This window comes from Myxine glutinosa, chromosome 6 (assembly GCF_964187855.1).
Source record: "Myxine glutinosa chromosome 6, kmMyxGlut1.1, whole genome shotgun sequence".
Classification (NCBI taxonomy): domain Eukaryota; kingdom Metazoa; phylum Chordata; class Myxini; order Myxiniformes; family Myxinidae; genus Myxine; species Myxine glutinosa.
Window position 1 is genome coordinate 60,705,898 of NC_136266.1, and position 23,224 is coordinate 60,729,121.

At 43.7% G+C, this 23,224-nt stretch overlaps 1 protein-coding gene across 3 annotated transcripts in view; it reads right to left on the reverse strand.

Moving 5' to 3' along the window:
- Nucleotides 1-421: 421 nt before the first annotated feature.
- LOC137429849 (uncharacterized) overlaps nucleotides 422-23,224 on the reverse strand; it is a 114,701-nt gene continuing 91,898 nt past the window's right edge. For all 3 annotated transcript variants that reach the window (XM_068120152.2, XM_068120151.2, XM_068120150.2), the window contains 6 exons: nucleotides 21,844-21,954; nucleotides 15,935-16,090; nucleotides 13,104-13,197; nucleotides 11,240-11,322; nucleotides 8,832-8,978; nucleotides 422-840 (listed from right to left, as the gene is read on the reverse strand). In XM_068120152.2, the coding sequence (XP_067976253.2) occupies nucleotides 578-840; nucleotides 8,832-8,978; nucleotides 11,240-11,322; nucleotides 13,104-13,197; nucleotides 15,935-16,090; nucleotides 21,844-21,954 (854 nt within the window). In that variant the 3' untranslated portion in view covers nucleotides 422-577. The remainder of the gene's footprint in view (nucleotides 841-8,831; nucleotides 8,979-11,239; nucleotides 11,323-13,103; nucleotides 13,198-15,934; nucleotides 16,091-21,843; nucleotides 21,955-23,224) is intronic.

A 23,224-nucleotide genomic window follows, 5' to 3' on the forward strand; every position in this document is an offset into this window, starting at 1 on the left:
AAGCCAACACACGCGCCAAACCAACACATCCTCCAAACCATCACCGACGCCAAACCAACACATAAGCCAAACCAACACGACCGCCAAACCAACACGTCGCCACACCAACACATCCTCCAAACCATCACCGACGCCAAACCAACGCATCTGCCAAACCAACGCATCCGCCAAACCAACGCACCCGCCAAACCAACACATAAGCCAAACCAACACATAAGCCAAACCAACACGTCCGCCAAACCATCACATCCGCAAAACCAGCACATCCGCCAATCCAACATATGTATAATGGCCTCCACAATTTGATTCAGATGATTCACTTGCATATTTAATTTTCATCTCCATAACCCTCCCCCCCCCCCCCCCCCCCCCCCACATCCTCTTGTTTTTCATGCCCCACAACAAATACGTCATTGTTGAATGGTGTTCCTCGCAACTTTTTATTTTTTTATCCATCAACAATATGTTTTTACACAACCAGAATCAGAAACATTATTTTGTGTGTCTGCTGAATCTGGGAGGTCATTACAAACAATATATATGTATGTACAGGCATTACTTACATAGTATGTACAATTTAACAATCTAGGTTTGACTCAGAAAGTGAAGTATTTGAATCGCTGTCAGAGAGGAGTTTCATGTCAGAGTCTGCAGTGTGAAGCTGGTTGTTGTCTCCAACTTGACATTTGCTTGCCTTTCTGATATTTATGTTTGTGTATTTTATGTTGTAAATGTAGGAACTGGGAGCGCATGTCGTATCCTGGGGTGAAGTTCCATCGCTCGATGCAGAATTTGTAGAAGGAACTTCCTTGCACAAAGGTGTCGTTGGCTTGGCATGTGCTTGAGGGATAGAGAGAGAGGGTATTACTAAAAATGCGTATAATTGATTTGCATTACACATTCTGGAGATAGAACAGATTTATACACTATTTTAAATTGATAAATTCCCATTTAAAAAAACAACCGTCTTGTGAAGAATAAGATAAAATCACTAAGATTTACATTGACAACTTTTTGATTGAAAAAGTGGGAAAAAGAAGATGGTTGGTAGAGTTTGGGTGCATCTTATTCTAAACTCTAAAGAGTGGAGCAGAGAAGATCCCCGCTTCGGTACAAAGAAACATAGGGGCAATACCCCTGGCGCTTACCTGGTAGGATAAACAGTATACTGCACTGATTAAAGGTATTTTTAACTAATTTCAATGGTTGCTGGAAGATAGGGCAGCATGTAGAATCATACCAACAAAATCATAAGACTTTAAACAAACAAAAAAAAAAACCTATTTTGGGGGGCAACCCCACCTCTCCTCCTTCCCCTCCCAACCCGTGTACCTCCTCAGACCCCAATTTTTCCAATGCCTTGAACAAACATTGGTGCATCACGGATGATGAAGGTTGTGGTGAAATTTCATCAAAATTGTGTGTGCATGTTCTGAGAAGAAACCAAATACATAATTAGGGGGGGGCAGGGGGGCAACCCTCCCCCGCCCCCCGTAGCTCCCCAAAGGGGCAGATTTTTTGTTAATGCCGTGAACAAACGTTGGTACATCACGGGTGATGAAGGTTGTGGTAAAACTTCATTGAAATAGTGTGTGTGGTTTCAGAATAAAAAGTAAATTTCTATTTTGGGGGTTCAAACCTGGATCCAGTTTGACCCCGGTAAACCCCTTAGACCCCGATATTTTTTAATGCCGTGAACAAACTTTAGTCACAACACAACAAATATAATTTGTTCCAAATTTGGTCGCAATCCCATCAGCGGTTTCGGAGAGGAAGTTTCAAGTGTTTACGGACGGACTGACTGACGACGCGCAACTGCATCAGCTCCCCTGAACTTCGTTCCAGGTGAGCTAAAAATTCAGGGTATAACAAGTAGCGTCCCTCGACAACAAAAGAATTCACTGAAATTGTGTAAATACTGCACTGTATTGGGTTCGACACAATTAAACAGACAGGAGAAATCCACAAATAAGGTTGAATTAAAATAAAAAGGGAGCAAAAGGTTATAGTTTATTTACATGGTGATTACGTAGGAAGGATTGGCAGGATAATATGGGGAGGTACACACGCGCCTCAGGTGTCTAGCCAAGGCTCAAATCTCGCCCCAACTATAAACTACCATCTTGGTGTTTCACAGGCAGGGCGATTCATCAATGTGTGCTCTGTCCCTCGGATGGATGTTGAACTTGTTGTCCCATTTGCTAGCATCCGTCGTTGGTGGATGTTAAAGACCCCACGGTGTCCTTCGCGAAATGGAGGCAAGCTATTTCAGGCATCCTGAACAAATTACAAATCCCTGCACTTGGTTGAGTATCCTGCGTCGGAGTCGTGACCTGTCCATGTTGTAACTCCCAACGGCTTAGCCATGAAACTGCCTAGGCAGCCCTGTGCACCCGATGGTGCAATCAGGAAAAGAAAAGAATTACGTAGGAATATTAAGTCAGATGAAAAAAGCGAGTACAAATAACATTTTATTATTATTATTATTACCATTGCCTTACTCGAGATTGGTGCACCCCTGAGTATACCCATTGATCCGTAAAGAATGGGTATACCATCTACATTTTAAAAAAAGTGAACAATTTGATAAAAATTCGTGAAATAAATGAATATTTTGTTTTATCATTAGCTGTGGTTGATGGAATGGTGAGCGATAAACAGGTGTTTTCAGTCAGAAGATTAGTTACATTTACTTATCTGTGTTCGTCATTTAAATTACTAACAAATGACAAAGTATGTATCTCGCCTGTACCAAGTTTATCAAGAGCTGTCAGAGCCCTCTGACTCGGAAAGGTTACCCACCTCTGATTTAGAGGGTAGAACATGGACAGGTTCCACAGGTTGGCATTCCATGTGGGCAGGGAAATGGGAGAGGTGGGGGAGTGCAGAGATTTCTCCCTAATGATTATGCAGTATGTGATATCAAACCAACTTGGAGAAACAGGCTAGGCAATGTGGGAGATAAGGCCGGAGATTGAGGGGAAAATGAGATAAAAGGAATCTAACATAAAGCAGTAGAGCTGTTTTTATTTACAGTGCATTCAGAAAGTATTCAGACCCCTTCACTTTTTTCACATTTTGTTATGTTGCAGCCTTATGCTGAAATCGTTTAAATTCATTTTTTCCCTCATCAATCTATACTCAATACCCCATAATGACAAAGAGAAAACAGGATTTTAGAAAGTTTTGCAAATTTATTCAAAAGAAAAAACTGAAATATCACATTGACATAAGTATTCAGACCCTTTGCTATGACACTTGAAATTTAGCTCAGGTGCCTTCCATTTCTCTTGATCATCTTTGAGATGTTTCTACACCTTGATTGGAGTCCACCTGTGGTAAATTCAATTGATTGGACATGATTTGGAAAGGCACACACCTGTCTATATAAGGTCTCACAGCTGACAATGCATATCAGAGCAAAAACCAAGCCATGAGGTCGAAGGAACTGCCTGCAGAGCTCAGAGACATGATTGTGTCGAGGCACAGATCTGGGGAAGCCTACAAAAAAATTCTGCTGCATTGAAGGTTCCCAAGAGCACAGTGGCCTCCATAATTCTTAAATGGAAGAAGTTTGGAACAACCAGGACTCTTCTTAGAGCTGGCCGCCCGGCCAAACTGAGCAATCGGGGGAGAAGGGCCTTGGTAATAGAGGTGACCAACAACCCGATGGCTGAGCTCCAGAGATCCTGTGTGGAGATGGGAGAAACTTCCAGAAGGACAACCATCACTGCAACACTCCACCGATCTGGGCTTTATGGCAGAGTGGCCAGGCGGAAGCCAAACAGTTCAATCTTGGTTTCATCAGATCACAGAATCTTGTTTCTCACAGTCTGAAAGTCCTTTAGGTGCTTTTTTGCAAACTCCAAGCGGGCTTTCATGTGTCTTTCACTGAGGAGAGGCTTCCGTCTGGCCACTCTGCCGTTCTGCTTGAAATTGACGGAAACCAATTTCAAGATGGCTGCCGTGGCGGCCATATTGAAAATCGCAGCGCGCCCATTTTCGAAAGGAACATTCTTCTACTCAACCCCAACACACACTGCAAAAAAATTCATTTAATCGGACAAGGCGTTCTCCTTGAAATTGACAGAAACCAAAAGTTGATGGACAACCGCCCGGACTACATCCCTGACGACAATACCCCTTAGCCCATTGGGCTGAGGGGTGAAAAAGTGAAGGGGTCTGAATACTTTCTGAATGCACTGTATGTGACAATCACTTTTTTTTTGTATATTTAGTCGAGGTTAGTACAAGAGCTAACACATCGAGCATATGAACCACCTTTAGAGGCCATTTTTCCCCTCAGAGCAGGGGTTGGCCTTTTTTGGGCACCATGGTCCCCTTTTTGAAGCAATGTTTTGTGGCCGGATGCCCTTCCTGCCGCCAACCCTGTTAGTCGCCTTTTGCGACACACAGGAAATTACCAGTAAACTGGTACTCAATTTGCCGACCTCGGAAGGATGACAGGCTGAGTCAACCGCCCTGGCATTAATTGAGCGATCGACCAGGATCCTAGGATCCAAAGCCGGCACCCTAACCGCAAAGCCAACACCAGCCTTCCAACATATAGAGCAGATAATAAAGAATAAATGGAGCGGGAGACGAGGGGGAGAGAGAGAGGGAACCACAACAACAGTAAGGAACAGGGGCATCAGGAGATCTTTGGAAGAGTGTGTGCTGGGCTGTGGTACACAAAATAAACAAGATGGACACTACAGCGGATTTCAGGAAAGAAAACAGGGAATTTGAAGAAGGTGGATCAACGGGGGTGGAAAAGATCAAGATTTGGACACCTATAAGATGGTGGTGAACATGTTTTGAGGACCTGGAGGAAGGAGTAAGATTTAAGAGAGTGAGAGTTTGTTCTTGAGGTGGGGAAAAAGAGGAATGAAAGAGTGAAGGTGAGCAGAGTCGTGATTTTGGCAGTTTCACCAGAAGAGGGTTGCTGGCAGATCTTGTGCATCCTGCAGGAATATTTGGGGGACAGCACAGACAGAGCAAGGGGAGCAAGGCTGGGGAGGAGTCGGTAGAAGCCAGAAAGACCACCAACCAGCCTGCGGTGAGTCAGAGAAAGGCCTTCAGAATCAGCTTCATCGTGGGAGATTCCAATGATTCTAAAAGACTTGGTTTCTACAGCATGAAGCCGAACTAGGGGTGAGGCACTGAGGCAGGAGCACCAGCCCAGAGTGGAGAGTAGTACTTCATGAAGCTACGGATGAAAGCCTTGTATGTGGTGAGGATAGAGGTGACAAGAAAGGACTTAACACGATGGAGGATGCCAAGTCGGTGACTGGCCGACTGGTTTGGAGGCCAGCTTAGAAATATGGTTTTCCCAGGAAAGGTCATGGCAGATAGTGAGACCCAAAAGCTTAAGTAACAGAACTTCTTCGAGAGGATTCTTCAGAAAATAGATTAGGGTTTTCCAAATGGTCTTTTCAGAAAGACATGGTGAGAGTGTGATATGTCAGGATTGAAAGACATGTTCCACTTGTTTGACCAGTTTGTGATATTGTCCAGGTCTGCAGAGAGTGAAGAGGCTGTTGCCTGTCGATCTGAGGGATGAGAGATGGAGCGGCAGAGGGTGGAGTCATCAGCAAAGAGATAGAGAGGATTTTCCAGCGAATCAAAGTTCATTGAAGCACATTTCATTGAAAATCATTTCATGAAGATCATTGAAACAAAGAATTGAAAAAGCACAGGACCCATAATACTACTTTGAGGAACTCCAGCCTGGACAGGAAGAGGAGATGAGAGAACTCCATTCAGGGTCACATGTTGACTGCGACCGGAAATGAAGTCCGCAAACCATGCGTGGAGGTTTCTGTGGATGCCATCGGAGGAGAGTTTGGTGAGCAGGGCGTGGTGTCAGACCGTATCGAAGGCACGTGATATGTCGAGGGAGACAGCTCTAATTTCCTGTTGGGCATTGAGGACCTCCATCCATTGTTGAGACAGCAGAAGCAACATGTCCAGAGTAGAATGACCTGGTCTGAAACCAAATTGATGATCAGAGATCAAGCCATTGGAGAAGAGGAAGGATTTATATCCGAAGCAATGATGGATTCCATGACCTTGCTGATGATTGGGAGCAGGCTGATTGGTCTGTAGTTGCAAGGATCTGTTTTTGCACCTTTTTTTGAAATAATCAGCTTCTATCTTTTGATTAGTGAACGAATCCTGTGACCCAATATGAAAATTCTTTAAATTTCAGGTCAATCAGGAACATGTTTTGTTCAGGAACATGTTTTGTTCAGCCGAATGCCTCAACTCTGTGTTTGCCTCAAAATCTTTAGTCCCAAACCCATCTCTCTCTGTTCCCACCTTTCCCAGTCGAACCCAACTGCTCCTGGACTCTGTGTCCTTCTCTCCTGACAAGGTGGAGGAGTTTTTGTCTAACCTCAACTCTGATTCTGCAACTGGACCAGACGGCATCAGCCCACAGGTCCTAAAATCCTGCTCTGCCGCTCTATCTCACCCTCTCTCTGTTCTTTTCACCCTATCTTTTGCTCAAGGTCATCTGCCAGCATCCTGGAAATCAGCAAACATTACCGCTTTACACAAAAAAGGTGCAAAAACAGTTCCTTTTAACTACAGACCAATCAGCCTGCTCCCAATTATCAGCAAAGTCATGGAATCCATCATTGCTTCGGATATGAAATCTTTCCTCTTCTCCAATGGCTTGATCTCTGATCATCAATTTGGATTCAGACCAGGTCACTCTACTCTGGACATGCTGCTTCTCCTGTCTCAACAATGGATGGAGGTCCTCAATGCCAAACAGGAAATCAGAGCTGTCTCCCTCGACATATCACGTGCCTTCGATACGGTCTGGCACCCAGCTCTGCTCACCAAACTCTACTCCTATGGTATTCATGGAAATCTCCATGCATGGCTTGCGGACTTCCTCTCTGGTCGTAGTCAACGTGTGGCCCTGAATGGATTTCTCTCATCTCCCCTTCCTGTTCAGGCTGGAGTTCCCCAAGGCAGTGTGCTGGGCTGTGCTTTTTTTCTGTGCTTTTTCTGGTCTTTATCAATGATCTCTCCGACTCTCTGGAAAATCCTCTCTATCTCTTTGCTGATGACTCCACTCTCTGCCGCTCCATTCCTCTTCCCTCAGATCGGCAGTCTGCAGCCTCCTCACTCTCTGAAGACCTGGACAAAATCACAGACTGGTCAAACAAGTGGAACATGTCTTTCAATCCTGACAAATCTCACACTCTTACTATGTCTCTCCGAAAAGATCGACTGGACAACCCTCCCATCTACTTTCTCAACAATCCTCTCCAAGAAGTTCTGTCGCTCAAGCTTTTGGGTCTCACTATCTGCCATGATCTTTCTTGGGAAAACCACATTTCCAAGCTGGCCTGCAAAGCCAGTCGCTGTTGGAATAGGGGGGATACGGAGGGCATCCTCCGTCATGCGAAGTCCTTCCTAGGCACACCTGAGCTCCTCACCACATACAAGGCTTTCATCCGCAGCTCAATGGAATACTGTTCTCCCCTATGGGCTGGTGCTCCTGCCTCACACCTAGCTCGGCTTCACGCTGTTGAAACCAAAGCTTTCAGAATCATTGGAATCTCCCACGATGAAGCTATCTCTGAGGGCCTTTCACTCACTCACCGCAGGCAGGTAGGTGGTCTTTCTGTCTTCTACCGACTCCTCTCCGGCCTTGCTCCCCCAGCTCTCTCTGTGCTCTGTCCCCCAAATATTCCTACAGGTCGCACAAGATCTGCCAGCAAGCCTCTGATGGTTAAACTGCCAAAATCTCGGCTCTCTGCTCACCTTCACTCCTTCATTCCTCTTTTCTCCCGCCTCTGGAACAAACTCCCACACTCCCTTCAATCCCACTCCTCCCTCCAGGTCTTTAAAACAGCTGTTCACCACCATCTCTTATCTTCCCCCATCCAAAACCTTGATCTTTTCTACCCCCACTAATTCACCCCAGATCCACCTTGTTTGTAATTCCAACTTCTTTCCTGGTAGTCCTGGCAGTGTCCATATGTTTTATGCCTCTCCCACCCCCTTTCCCATGCCTCCCCCCCAAAGCCCTCTCCCTCCCACAGATCTCTCGATGTCTCCATGTCTCTCGGTTCCTGCTCTCAAATGTTGTGTTTGTGTCCTTCCCCCTCTCTCCCCATCTTGTCTACCGCTCCCGATGCTTTTTGTTTTATGTGTCGGGTTGTCGGTTATGTGTCGGTTTGTCGGTTTGTCTTTCTGTGTGATAAATGTTCGCTCCTTCACGAGCCTCGATCTTGTATACAAAAAAAAATAAAAAATAAAAAATAAATAAAAATCGGGTGTAAATTGGTGATTTTACGTAACCTTGATCTTTGACCATTTGATCTAACAAAAACAATCACCTTGTTGCTTTTGATTGGTAAACCAACTCGGTGACCCAATATGCAAATTTTTAAAATTTCTGGTCAATTGGATGAAAATTGATGATTTTATGTGACCCGCACATGCACACACCAACACACACACACACACACACACACACACACACACACACACACACACACACACACACACACACACACACACACACACACACACACACACACACCGACACACAAGCACACACCGACACACAAGCACGTGCACACACACACACACACACACACACACACACACACACACACACACACACACACACACACACACACACACACACACACCTACCTACACAATTACAATACCCCATCTCCTGCTGTGATGGACTAATAAGCCAATTCCATGAACTTTGATCTCAAATCTTTTTGCACATCTTGTATCATACAACATTCCAGGTAAAATAAATGAAAAAGATCACATGTGCAATGCAGTCTCACCTCGGTACTTTCTCTTGCACACGTAGAACAAAGGAACAGCAAACACAATTGCAGAAATCAGAAAAATGGGACTCAGCCAAACAATAGTCACACCGGACATGTTTTGTTCAGTCATGATGGGCGGGTCTGTGGGATCAGTGTCATTTCCTGAAAAGGGACGAAATGAAAAATAGTAGATATTCTTTATTCTTTACAATCACATGATCAATCAAGATTAACCAACTTGTAAGATCAATATCGATCAGTCATGGTTATACCGATTATAAGAACTACAGAGGACCGAGAATGTAAGGGAGTTTGGATTATGGATTTGGTTTCTCAGTCCGCACCCATATCTCAGATGTATGGACCGATTTTGTTCAAACTTGACACAAATACAATACAAAAATATACATATGCTGAAGATTTTGTTTTGTAATCCGACCAAAGATGGCCGACTGGCGGCCTTCAACTCCACACAGCAAAATTACTAAAACCACGGGGGCTATGACATTTAGTCTTTTTCGTCTTGTTATATTTCCCTTTAGTAAAATATGCAGCTGTAAATGGTTACTAAATGCCGTCACGTGACCAGAGCCTCAGCTCTGATTAGTGGACGTTTGTGAGGGACATGCATACATACGGACAGACAAACACTGTTCCAGACGACATTTCCCTACAGGCTGCGGCGTAAAAAGGTAGAGCACGGCCGAACAACTCTATGTACGTAATAATAGCAAAGGCTTTGATCAGACTAATGGCCCCCTTCATCCCAGTTCATTGTAAGGGAACTTGTATGATTATAAAGCGATCTTAAACTTGTAATTCAAATTAAGTTTTAGGCTATGTGTCAGCCCTCAAAATTTGGTCAACGGTACCATCCAGGGGGAGTAATGCTATGTTTCATTTCTGACAAGGTATATGTCCCGAGATATTGAAAATACATGACAGCATTCTATAACTCTCGGCATTCTCTATGTTAGCAACCTTTATCCAACCCGACCCTAACATGTGGAAAACCGCAATTTTGTGATCTAAAATCACATTGGTCAATTTTCAAATCAGCTTCAGTTTCTCTCAAGCACGTACTATGTTTTAAAATGTCTTTTCACCTCCGCCACCAAAGGTGGATGCAGGTTATGCTTTCACCACTGTTTGTCTGTCCGTTTGTGAACAAAATATCTCAAAAAATTGTGGACGGATTCGGACAAAATTTGGCAGAGATGTAGCGAATGTGACACCAACGAAATGATTAGATTTTGCTGAAGATCCGGATTCGGATCCGACTGGTAGAAGTTTTTAAGTGATTCTTCACCATTGGGAGATCGGGCCAAAAACGATACATAGCAGGATATCTCAAAAAGTTGTGGACAGATTTGGACGAAACTTGGTGGAGCGGTTGGGTGTCTGACAAGGATGATTGGATTCGATTTAGGTGAAGATCTGAATATGGATTCGGATATGGGAATTATTTAATTATTAAGCGATTCTTCACCATTGGGAGATAGGGCCAAAAACGATACATAGCAGGATATCTCAAAAAGTTGTGGAAAGATTTGGACGAAACTTGGTGGACAGGTTGGGCGTCTGACAAGGATGATTCGATTCGATTTTGGTGAAGATCTGAATATGGATTCGAATATGGGAATTATTTAATTATTAAGCGATTCTTCACCATTGGGAGATGGGGCCAAAAACGATACATAGCAGGATATCTCAAAAAGTTGTGGAAAGATTTGGACGAAACTTGGTGGACAGGTTGGGTGTCTGACAAGGATGATTCGATTCGATTTTGGTGAAGATCGGAATATGGATTCGAATATGGGAATTATTTAATTATTAAGCGATTCTTCACCATTGGGAGATAGGGCCAAAAACGATACATAGCAGGATATCTCAAAAAGTTGTGGAAAGATTTGGACGAAACTTGGTGGACAGGTTGGGAGTCTGACAAGGATGATTCGATTCGACTTTGGTGAAGATCTGAATATGGATTCAGATATGGGAATAATTTAATTATTAAGCGATTCTTCACCATTGGGAGATAGGGCCAAAAACGATACATAGCAGAATATCTCAAAAAGTTATGGAGGGATTTGGACGAAACTTGTTGGACAGGTTGTGTGTGTGACAAGGAAGAATCATTTCAATTTTGGTGAAGATCCGGATCCGGCTAGTAGAATTTTTAAAGTGATTCTTCACGATTGAGTGGCATGGCCAACCAGGCGGAGGTATGTTCTCTACTGAGTGCCGTTCTAGTATTACTTGAAATAAATATGTTATCTTCTGCATATAAATAGTGGGTTTTATTTCAAATTCAATCCGAAATCCTTTTTTTATCGAGACGATACACTTTCTTGGGACCATAACTTTCACAAAGTTTGATTTATGCAAACTTAAAACAAACAAAAAAACGGCTGCTCTCTCACCTGAAGACCTCGAAGCCTGTCCACAGTGAGAGTTGGTTTCCCGGGTGCCGTTTTCCATAGTGCTTAATCCAAGGTCTTCACAACTATAGAGAAATAGACGATGGCAAACTGCAACATCCAATAAACTCACTTGTGACCAAGTTTTATGATAGTAAAGTATGCCAATTGTTTGTATAACTCGGCGAGTTACCCTTCCAAGTCAAGCCGGGTTTCGCTGTCAACGTGGATATTTTTCTGTCGCAACAAATAAAGTGCTGTCGAAGTGGAATTTTTGCGCTGCATCAATTTTTGTGCTTCAACGGAGAAGCACATTTAACAAGAGCGAGAATTGCTTTGAAGTAAGTGCATGCCCCTACCGAAGTGATATTTTCAAGTCCAAACATGGCACAACTCTGAAAAATTAACGAAACGCCCTGAAACTGAAACCTGTTCCAGTTTGCACCAAGTTTCTAATCTAATCCCTCAAAATTTTTCCCTTCTGCAGCGACTCGTGTTTGTAAAATCTGCAAGAGGTAAATCGCTCTTGTGGATTTTTTTTTTTTTTTTGCGAGATTAATTGCATTTTGACATTGAAAATTCATTTGCAAATCAAAAATTAAGTAGCTGACTACTAATGCGTATTGGAAGTGAAAAAGTGTTATTTCTGTACCAAACCAATTTTTCTGAGCTTTCAATGATGAATAGCATCAAGATATACAAACTTCTTCTTTTTTTAACCTACATTTTTTTTTTTTTTTTAACTTTAAAAAAGGTGGCAAACTTATCTGAGCTCCATCCAGGCCGATCCGGGTCCGGGCAAATTTTTCTCACAATTACAGATCCAGATTAAAAAGGAGTTTCTCCTCCCAAGTCTAAGCTCTAGGGGGAGATGATCCAGATAAAAGTCTGGTTGATGTATGCGTATGGGCTGGCAGGAAAAGGTACACACACTCACCTTTAAGCTGTCCGTCTAGCCTTGGTTTGAATCCCGACCCAGCTATAAACGATCACCCCAGTGTTTCACATGTAGGGTGATTCATTAATGAGTGCCTATCCTTTGATGGACATTAAACTGGACATCCAGTGTGTCGGCATTAGTTGGTGGACGTTAAAGATCCTTATGGTGTCCTTTATGAAGAGTAGGTGAACTATTACCGGCACCCTGAAGAAACTCCAAAATTCTGCCATAACTTACAAAGGGCAGTGCATCAGCGGCGCAGCCACCACCCCACAGCCTTGCGTTGCATACAAAAGAGGATGATGGACGCGTAGTAGTTCAAGTCAAGTTTGAAGTACGGCAAGTATTAATAGCTGTATCAAACACTATAAAAGGAGGAATAGAGGATGCAACCAGATTATTTTTTTTTATAAATTAGGATTGGGAAGGTGCACGACCACAACTTTTGGAGTGAGGGAGGGGATGCAACCAGATTATTTTTTTTATAAATTAGGATTGGGAAGGTGCACGACCACAACTTTTGTAGTGAGGGAGGGGATGCAACCAGATTATTTTTTAAATAAATTATGATTGGGAAGGTGCACTACCACAACTTTTATAGTGAGGGAGGGGATTAAACCAGAATATTTAATGGTTAAATTGATGCGACCAGAATTATTATCAGGCAGGGCACATGGGATTATGTAAGATATTTCACAGATACCGTAATTCGCTGCCGAGAGACCAGGTGTCGACGAGTGGCACCAAATCTGCCAGTGGTTATTTATGTATTATACAAAATGGTGGTATTTTGACCTTCTGCATTATTCTTTCAGAATCGCTGACTAAACTCTGTGACCCTTTTCTCGAACACAACATAATGTAAACTCCCAATTTACAAGTCAGAAGTTAACATAAAGGGAGGGTTAAACAAGTCCAGAAACAAACCTTGTATGATGCACGCAAGTGTCAGCAGCAGACGTGACATTTGAAAAGAAGTTTTCAGGGCAGATCTCACATGTTGTGTCTTTCAAGCTTGTGCCTGATAAGAATTATTGATTTACCATTTGTTAAGCAGCCTGAACTGTAATGACAAAAATTTACAAGTCAAAGCTTTCCATGCCTGGTTCTGGGCAGAGTTCTAAGCAATTTCATAACACAACTCAGTTCCCAAAACAAGAACGAACTTTTGATAGCATCCACACAAGCATAACCTCATCTACTTTGTATATCTACACACTATAATACTCTCCTCCAGTCTGTTTGTCTATCCCTTGGTGGGTGGGGCTTCACCCATTCAGGGAGGGCTTGAAATTCATATCGCCGCCATTTTGTTTGCTCCGCATACACGACCGGTCGAAAGTTTTAGAACACCTCAATTTTTGCAGTTTTTATTGAAATTTACGCAGTTTAATGTCTCAATGAACTCTGAAATGAAGCATAGAACAAATAAACAATTGGAGATAAAAAAGAAATCACAATCATTTTGTTTAACAAAATTTAATTTAAATTTTTGACTCAGCAAAGTAGCCATCTTTTACAGATAAAACCGCCGAACACACTCGTGGCATTCTTTCCACAATGGAAATCAAATATTGTTCGGGAAGTTCTTCCCAACACTGTTGCAGAAGTTCCCACAAATGTGTTGCACTTGTCGGTTGCTTTGCTTTCACCCTTCTGTCCAGTTCATCCCAAACCAGCTCGATGAGGTTTAAGTCTGGAGACTGTGCTGGCCATTCCATGATTTGAAGCCTACCGTCTTGTTCTTTTCCTCGAAGGTAGTTTTGGGCTAGCCTGGAGGTGTGTTTAAGGTCATTATCTTGCTGTAGGATGAACCCCTGACCAACTAGGCATATACCAGAGGGTATTGCATGGTGCTGCAAAATGCTGTGGTAGCCCTTTTGGTTCAGGGTGCCAGTCACTCTGTGCAAGTCGCCGACTCTGGATCCTGCAAAAGAGCACCAGACCATCACGCTTCCTCCTCCATGTTTGACAGTTGGTGTCACACACTGAGCAACCATCCTTTCGCCTACTCGACGGCGTACAAAAACCCTGCATGATGAACCAAAGATTTCAAATTTTGATTCATCGGTCCATAAGACCTTTTTCCAGTCTTCAGTTGTCCACTGGGGGTGCTTCAAGGCCCAGGCAAGCCTCTTTTTCTTATTTTGCCATCTTAGCAATGGCTTTCTTACTGCCACTCAACCTGTCAAACCTGCAGCTCGAAGTTTTCTCTTCACAGTTGAAACTGAGACTTGCTTACTTCGACCAGTGTTAAGCGGTGCTTGAAGCTGTTGTCCTGTGAGCCGCCTATCACGCAAGCTGTTGACTCTCAGAAACTTGTCTTCTGATTCTGTTGTGGCTTTGGGTCTGCCAGACCTCTTCCTGTCAGTTTCCTCCAGTTTCCAAGTGCCTTTTGATGGTGTAGGAAACTGTACTCACTGACACCTTGGCTTTCTTTGCAATTTCTCCAAAGGAAAGACCTTCACTTTTAAGGGTTATAATGGTCTGTCTGTCTTCCTTTGTTAATTGCCTTTTTTCTCACCATTATGATAGCAATATACTACTTCCTGCAGTGCAATATTGTCCAAATAATGCTTCAGAGGGTGTAATACCAGTCTTTTCCAATACTGCTTTTATACAGACACGGGGGTTTGTAATCAAGTAATCAGCAGAGGTTGGGATGCCTGTAGGAATTGTTTGCATCAACTTTCAAGGCTTAATTTACTTACATTGCTGCAGAACAGCTGTAAGTTGTTAACCCATTTCTTGTTCCCTGAAGAAGGCCTTTTTTTACAATATAACTGTGCAATTTATATTATTTTCCCGTTTTTGCTAACCTAAACGTTTTTTTTTACCCTCAAGCAGTTTACTGCTTACCTTTGTACCATGTCAGGTTATTCACTGGACTTGAATTGTTTAAATTTCAATAAAAACTGGAAAAAATTGAGGTGTTCTAAAACTTTTGACCGGTAGTGTAGCTCTGAGGCCTCATTAGCCTCTTTTGTAAGGCTCGCGATTTTTGACTCTCTCACGGCTTTATCTAAACTCTAATTCAATCTGCAGATGCTGAAAGTCGAGGCTGGTGCTGGCTGGCTCGTCCTGAGTTGTTAGGGTTCACAAGAGGTATGTTCCTGACTCCCCTTGGTCTCAATTGAAAGGAAATGCAAAATGGTTCTCTGGTGATCTAGTGTCAACTCTATTCATCTTTCATTCACTCAATCTAGTGTCTCTAACATGATGGGACAGACGTGTGGGCTCGCTCGATAAAAGATTTATGTGAGAGAGGGGATAGGAGGGGATACCAGGTGCATGGGTCAATGTTTCACTTCTTTGTAGAACATAACCCTCAAAGTGTCCAACCTTACACATGTCTACAAAGTATGTACGCATAACCTGTCTTTTTGCATTTATAACGAATCACACTCAGAACAAAACACATGGTAATGCTGAACACGTTTGACAGTGGTCATCAATTCAAATATGTTAGTATGTTAATATGTTAATGTTAGCTCTTTCACGAGCCTCGATCTTGTATACAAAAAATAATAATAATAATAATAGGATGCGCGTGGTGAATGAAGGCTTTTGGTAAGTGGAAAATAGATTGTGCTGTAATCAAAAGAAAATGGAGTGGGGCCTCGGGTTTCAGCCTGACAATTTGGAACTTTCTGGACAGCCCAAATCAAGCCTCCAAAAAATCCTGCATTGTACTATATTGATTAAATGTTATTTGATGACAAAAATACCATAAATCGAACAATAATAATAATTTGTACCTTTTTGTTTAACTCCTTTGCCCACTGGGCAGGTTGTGTGTGGTGTGCATTGTTCACAAAGGTCGATGTCCTCCTCCAGGCAGAACCATCCAGCATTGCAGATACAACTTGTCTTGCGATAAGGTCTACATGGGTGCCGAATCCTTTTCCCATTCTCTGGAGGTATATGAGAATAAAAACGTCATCAAAATGTTGATATTACAAGCTTAATTATAAAAGCCAAATAATATACCAGTTATGAATGTCATCCCAAAAGGTCTGTCACTCTGCAGACAACCAAGTGAAGAGTCTATAGGACTCTCGGTGATCACAAAATGTCAATGATTCACTCATTCTTTCCTGATAAATATCAAGTTGCTCTCACTCACAGGAATTAAAATAACTACCAGAGTACTCGCCCTAAGGGTGATCTTGTTCCAAGCGTGCAATACCTCATTCCAACAAATCCCTTTATTTGGGTGGTGTATAGGCAACAGACCGCTGCCTCGGTCGCACCCAAAAATAAAAACATAACCCGGGTTATTTAGATGAAGCAAAATCATGCATATTGCTTATGTGCATATATAATACATCATGGTTATATAGCTCAGATAATTCCAATTGCATCCTCCACCCAAAGGAAGGAAATGCCAAGATTAGTGGGGAAAAAACATATTTTTACGGCATAGCCATCTAGAACAGTGGTGGTCTATCCATATGTATGTATTATGTCCCCTCAAACGTACACCAATCAGAGCTGAGGATCTGGTCACATGACGGGCGATTTAATGTCATTACGGTGGTACGATGGCCGACTCCACACACCGCCATTTTGATTCCTATGCCGTTCAGGCCAGACATATCGTTGAACCTGTCATGTATCACAATCTGCATGCTCTACCTTTACGTTTTTCATTGTGAAACACAAACAAACCGATTGTTAAAATGACCAATAAATATCGAAAGCATAGGCGTTATGGGCCTTCGAACAACACAGCCTTAGGCTTCATGCCTTCATAGTTCATGCCTCACCTTCAGGCCGCTTCGGACAACTTAGCCCAGGTTTCTTCATACAGTAACATCGTTTTCGGAATAATATTAATAACGTTAATAATGATAATATAGTAAATATAATCGTTACACTGCAATCCCTTTGTCGTGACTGCAAAGTTACTGGATTGAAGCGGTGTATGGTTGGTTCAATGTTGACTTGAAACATATAGAATAAACCAGAGTCTCAATGCAATTTCTTCAATTCCATGGTGAAAACAGCTAAGTGACTTAGAGTACTTCAAAATAATTTAATACTTACATTATTTCCTAACTGGTATCTCCACCCAGGTCATACTATCCTCTTCAACTATACTAAAATATCAAACAAGCCTGGCTACACCACTGTTAGACTTTCGGTCTTGTTTTTTCAGAACTTGATGGAATCAAATGAAACTTGCACAGGCACAACTTCATGGTGCCCTAATTCATCTCTGAAAGTTTTAACTAACAAGGTCAAATTCTCTCGGAGTAGGACATTCACACACACACACACACACACACACACACACACACACACACACACACACACACACACACACACACGGTAAGGAGATGGCACCGAGTATGAAAGATGTAGCCATGGCAAAAACACTGCAGCGAAGATGACATTTTAATTCCCAAATTAATGGTGATACAGGGGAAAACTAGAACACGTAGAACAGTTTATGTTTTGTATCCCACTGATAGGCCCGATCTGGATTCGGACCTGAACCAAAATCTAATCGGCTTGTTCTCGTCACTTAACCAACTCGTCCACCTAGTTTAATCATAACTCGTCCACAACTTTTATGTTATATTTCTGCTTTTCGCCCGATCTCTCAAAATGTTGAAGAATCACTTAAAAGTTAAATAATTATTGTATCTGAATCCATATTTAGACCTTCACTAAAATTGAAACAACTCGGTCTTGTTACACACCCAACCTGTCCACCAAGTTTCGTCCAAATCCATCCACAGCTTTTTGAGATATCTTGTTCACAAACAGACAGACAGAGGTTAAAACATACCACCTTCGGTGGAGGAGGTAAATATGCCTTGTCGATGTGTCCTTGATGGTTGTAGTAACACAAACCGAGATGGTTTTATGCTAAACCAATGGCCGAAAGCTCTGACAGTTGCCTCAAATTGGACAAGGTTTGTCCAGAATACCTGAGTGTGGATCGGGCCTACAACATGTCCGGTTTTGTGTTCGGAACGTTTTACACAGCACTGTTATGAAATAACAGAGATGGCTAGATCTTGCGGTTATCCGCGATGATTGAGAGAGGATGTCACCCCCACAATTAAGGGGAAGAAACAACCGTCGCTCGAAACTGCAACACCATCTCTGCTGAGCTACCAGCATATTGTCGTGCGAATACCCTCCGGTTAATACCAGGGCTCGCGAATGACCAAACGGCTTTAATTGAGGCGACGACCAAATACGGATTTTGCTATCACAGCACGGGAGAAAGAATGAAGAAGAAGCGGGGGCGCTTATCTGGAGAGGGAACAAACTCAAACGGGAATCCGAGGTAAAATGTACAAAAATAAGGATTTATTAAACGGACCCCGATATAATGAAACATGACGATGAAATAAATAATGATCCTAAATTGGGATTCCACACACAGACTTCGAACACGCCACAAAGGAAAATGGATAACGAAAAGAAATGTCTCGTCGTGTAATGGTTCGTGGGTGCAAGCTTATCTGTCCGAAATGTGTCCTTCGTCCAACGCGGCTCCCTCAGTCCGCCTCGCCCACAAGCTCCGCCAGGCCCGAGCGACCCGCCCCACTCCAGGCTCCTTTCGACCGCCCACGAGGTCCGTTCGCTCCACGGCACGCCTCGCTCCAGCACCAAAAGCAACTGGGCTAGCGATCTCCCCACGAAGCCGATCTCCAACACGAGGCAAAACGAGAGCCAGGAACGAAGGTCTTTCGCGAAGATCGATATGCGAAGAGCGAAAGACCGGCACGACTCAATACCCAGAGCGAAGCGTCCAGAATCCCGCCAGCGAGTCCTTTTGTCACTTGGCAGTGACATGTGACGTTTGTGACGTCAGTTTTCATGTGACGTCAGTTTTGGCGTGCCACCAACCAGAGCCTCGTAGCTTCCCGCCGTCTCCTCAACCGTTTCGCGCCTTCCGCGCTGATTGGTTCAAGGCTCGCGCCTTCCGCGCCAACCAATCACACGTTCCCTGTGGCGTGGTTACAGCTCGTCTCACGCGATGTTGCTAGGCCAGCTGGTGGTGCGGCTGGCGGCGGCCATCCAGCGGTGCCTCGATCTGGCTTCCTGCCTGTGTTCTTCCAAGGTCATTGCAAGGGAAGGGGAATTATTTAATGCTGCACGAAAGGGCCTATCCAAGTGTTTAAATGAGTGCTTTGCCATAAGGGACACAGGTTTGACAACAGAGGGGACGACGAACAAAGGAATCTTATCCATAATCCCTGCACTATTTAGCAGGCCCTGCCCCCTCGTAGCGGAGACATCGATACAGCTTATACCGACAACCTGGGCTGACATAGAACTTATTGTCCCCCGTCGCACCGTGGAGCGAAAGGGGGACTATGGTTTTCCCCTCCGTCCGTCCGTGCGTGCGTGCGTGCGTGCGTAAGCGAAGGACCGAATTCTAATTTGGTGTGTGGGTGCAACCCACATCAAAATCCAAGATGGCCACCGCCATGTATGTCTGAACCTTGTGAGCGGAATATCTTGAAAAATAAGCGAAGTGAAATGAATGAATGAATGATCGTTTTAAGGCCATTTTCCCCGCTAGAGTGGGGGTTAGCCTTGCGGGCCCCATGACAAATATGGTTCCCTGTTTGAGGCAATGTTTTTATGGCCGGATGCCCTTCCTGACGCCAACCCTTGGTCACGCTCTTACGATGCGCAGGGATACGGTGTGCCTATTCTAAATCGGGGTACACACCGAGATCATTCATCCCAGCAAGCTGGTACTCAATTTGCCCACCTCGGAAGGATGACAGGCTGAGTCAACCCCCTGGCGGTAATTCAGCGATCGACCGGGATTCGAACCCAGGATCCTAGGATCCCAAGCCGGCACCCTAACCGCTAAGCGAAGTACCAACTTCTAATCTGGTGTGTGAGTGTATCTAGGCATAAGGAAGAACGCTATTGAAAATTGGGTCGACACGTCAAAATCCAAGATGGCCACCGCCATGTATGTCTGAACCTTGTGAGCGGAATATCTTGAAAAATAAGCGAAGTACCAACTTCTAATCTGGTGTGTGGGTGTATCTAGGCATAAGGAGGAACGCTATTGAAAATTTGGTCGACACGTCAAAATCCAAGATGGCCGCCACCATATATATATATATATATATATATGTCTGAACCGTGTGAGCGAAATATCTTGAAAACTAAGCGAACTACTAACTTATCTGGTGTGTGGGTGTATCTATGCATAAGGAAGAAGGCTATTGAAAATCGGGTCGCCACATCAAAATCCAAGATGGCCGCCTTGCGTCTTCCACTTTGTCAACTCACATCACTTCACCGACGGAGGACCTAGGCGTAACGCTTGTTACAGGGTAGATTCCCTATCGTGACAGTTGGATACCTACCTATACAGATCTATCGGGCTCTAGATATTCCTCTACCCCCCCCCCCCCCCCCCCCGACATAACAATATGGACACGGGTGATTTGAGTGGTGAATCAAACACCTGTGTTGGCATTTTGACAACCGATCTTACCTCTCTAGATATGCTGGATAACATTTCCGCCACCTTGCCCTACACATCTGAAGAGCTCAGCAACCCGAGCTAACAATATCCACGATCAGCCCACACCCCCACTATACCCCTCCAACCACTCCCGATATGCATCAAGACAGCACTGTACATGTTCTGCTCCAGCTGTGTGCTGATCCAGCTACATGCCTTCCAGGCTGCCCCCCCCCCCCACACCCCCCCAACCCCCCACAATCTGCCAACAACCATCACCTCCACAATACCCACCAACCGCCGCCCGCCCTTTCCACAATCCCCCATCAACTATGTGCCTGGGAGGTGTAGGTGTTGAGTCCGTTTCACATCGTATCCATGTTGTATTTCTTCTGGAGTTAAATATAAATGATTTTATTCATCATTACAAAATCTTTGATAAACCATCAATTTAACGGAAAAACAAACCTACCAATCTGTGGTGAACATTGGACCAGCATTTTCATCTGCACTCCCAACACTGCGATCTTCACGAACACCATATTTGGCTGATTCGCTCACACAAGGCTCAAAGCGATACAGATTTACAATTCCCACAAAAGTGTTTCCGTCACTCATTTTGTCTTCAATTGTTTCTTCAAAATCCCACTGATCCATTTCAACAAACTGAGAAACTTCAGAGTTGTTAATGATGGAGGAATCCGAATCCAAGCTCAGAATGCACTGTTTCTATACGTAAACTGCCATTTGGATCAAAGTGAGTTCATAATGTGACGTCACTGGCAAAATCGAGCATCGACACTAGGGCTTTTTTCGACACTTTGATTGGCAAAACATTTTCAAAGAAAACTATCCTTCAAATTAGACCGATTAAAGATTTTCAATGGTTTTCAGAAAAATAAAAATTGCATTTAGGTTCCTCTTTAAGGAAATGTTCTCCATCTGCTGAAGATGTTAACAGCCATGTCCACTTCAGAAGGAAGGCCACTGTGCTATGGGGGAAAAAGTGAGTTGATGTCGGCACAAAGTTCAATGAAGATATGGAGATTCGTGTAGAAAGTGACATGGGGTTTGTCAATGGTGAGATGTCTTACCTACAAATCAACAGAACTCTTGAAGCTGTTGCTCAAGAAAACATGCATTCTTTTGAAACTTGAAAACTTGTTAGATTCATTGTTGACAAAAAATGTCCTCAAATCCCAAACTCACCAGAATCACAGGTTGGGCACATTATACATTTGGGGAGTTTGTTAAGGTATTCCGTGTATGTTTTATTCGGTATGCAGGCACCACACGAAAGCATATTTTCCAAGAAGCAACCTAGAGGGCGCACACACACCAGACACAATAAATTAAACCAGAATAATGTTACATTTATAGGGAAGGGGGTCAATAGTCTAATTCAAGGCCTTTGCATCATTTGTGTTTTTCGGGGGGGGGGGGGGGGTCTACAAGAGTGAGGCTCATGGAAGAGCAAGGTTGAAGTAACAGGGTAACAATGTGGTGGCAGGGTAACAATTGGGCACAACCAGAAATTGGATAATGGACAGGAAAGGAATAGAGAGAGAAAAGGATAAAACAAACCAGCAAGAGGATTGGATTTGGAAGGGTTAATGGACGTAATAACGATTACGTGTTCATGTAGGTCATCGGACTTTTGAATGTGTTTTTTTACAACAAATGCTAGGGATAATTGTCTGGTGTACGGCCCACACGAGAGACGAGCCTTGTCCATTTTAGACTTGACGGATTAAGGATGTCCTGTCATGTGTCTCTTGTTGAACCGGGTGGGAACGAGGTGAGAGGGAAAAGCTTCGGGCGTGAGAGGGAGGAGCTTCGGGCGTGAGAGGGAGGAGCTCTGGGCACCTCCCAAGTGGAGATGCCATGGCATACCTTTCCAACTTTCCTCTGGGGGAGAGAGAGAAAAAGACAGCACCGTACATGTTCTGCTCCAGCTGTGTGCTAATCCAGCTACATGCCTTCCATGCTGCACTACCCAGGTTGTGCTTTGAGTGCAAGTGTGTGTGGCACTTAGAGGGAAGAATGTTGTGTTGTGGTTTTGTTTTTAGGGGAACTGCATGGCTTATTAGGCTCTACCCAGAGTGGACTATAGATTTGCTCTCCATCTGCCTGTCTGCTCTGGGGGTTTCTGGACTTTTTCCCATACTTTAAAGGGACACAGACACAGGAAATCATGTTTGGTTTAATTAACAGATACTAGGGCATGCCCGTACGTGGGTGCCCGTTCCTTGGCAAAAAAAAAAAAAAAACGCTACCCGTACGCTCTACCCCGCCCGTACGCCCGTACGCCCATAAACAAAAAAAACAACGCTCTTCGCTTCCGCCCTTCGCTCTGACTGAATTGGGAGAAATAATGCGCATAAGAAATCGAGAAATTATTATTTTCTCCGGAAGAAATCGAATTACGAACCGTAATGGCGCACGCGCTCGGCTCGCTCTCACATCGGCCACGCCTACGCAACAACGTGTTCTGTGATTGGCTGCCGGAAGTGAAGTCTTCACTGTCCGGAAGGTCGCAAATCGCAGTTACGATGAATCGCAAATTAGTTTTTATTAGTTTTAAAACATA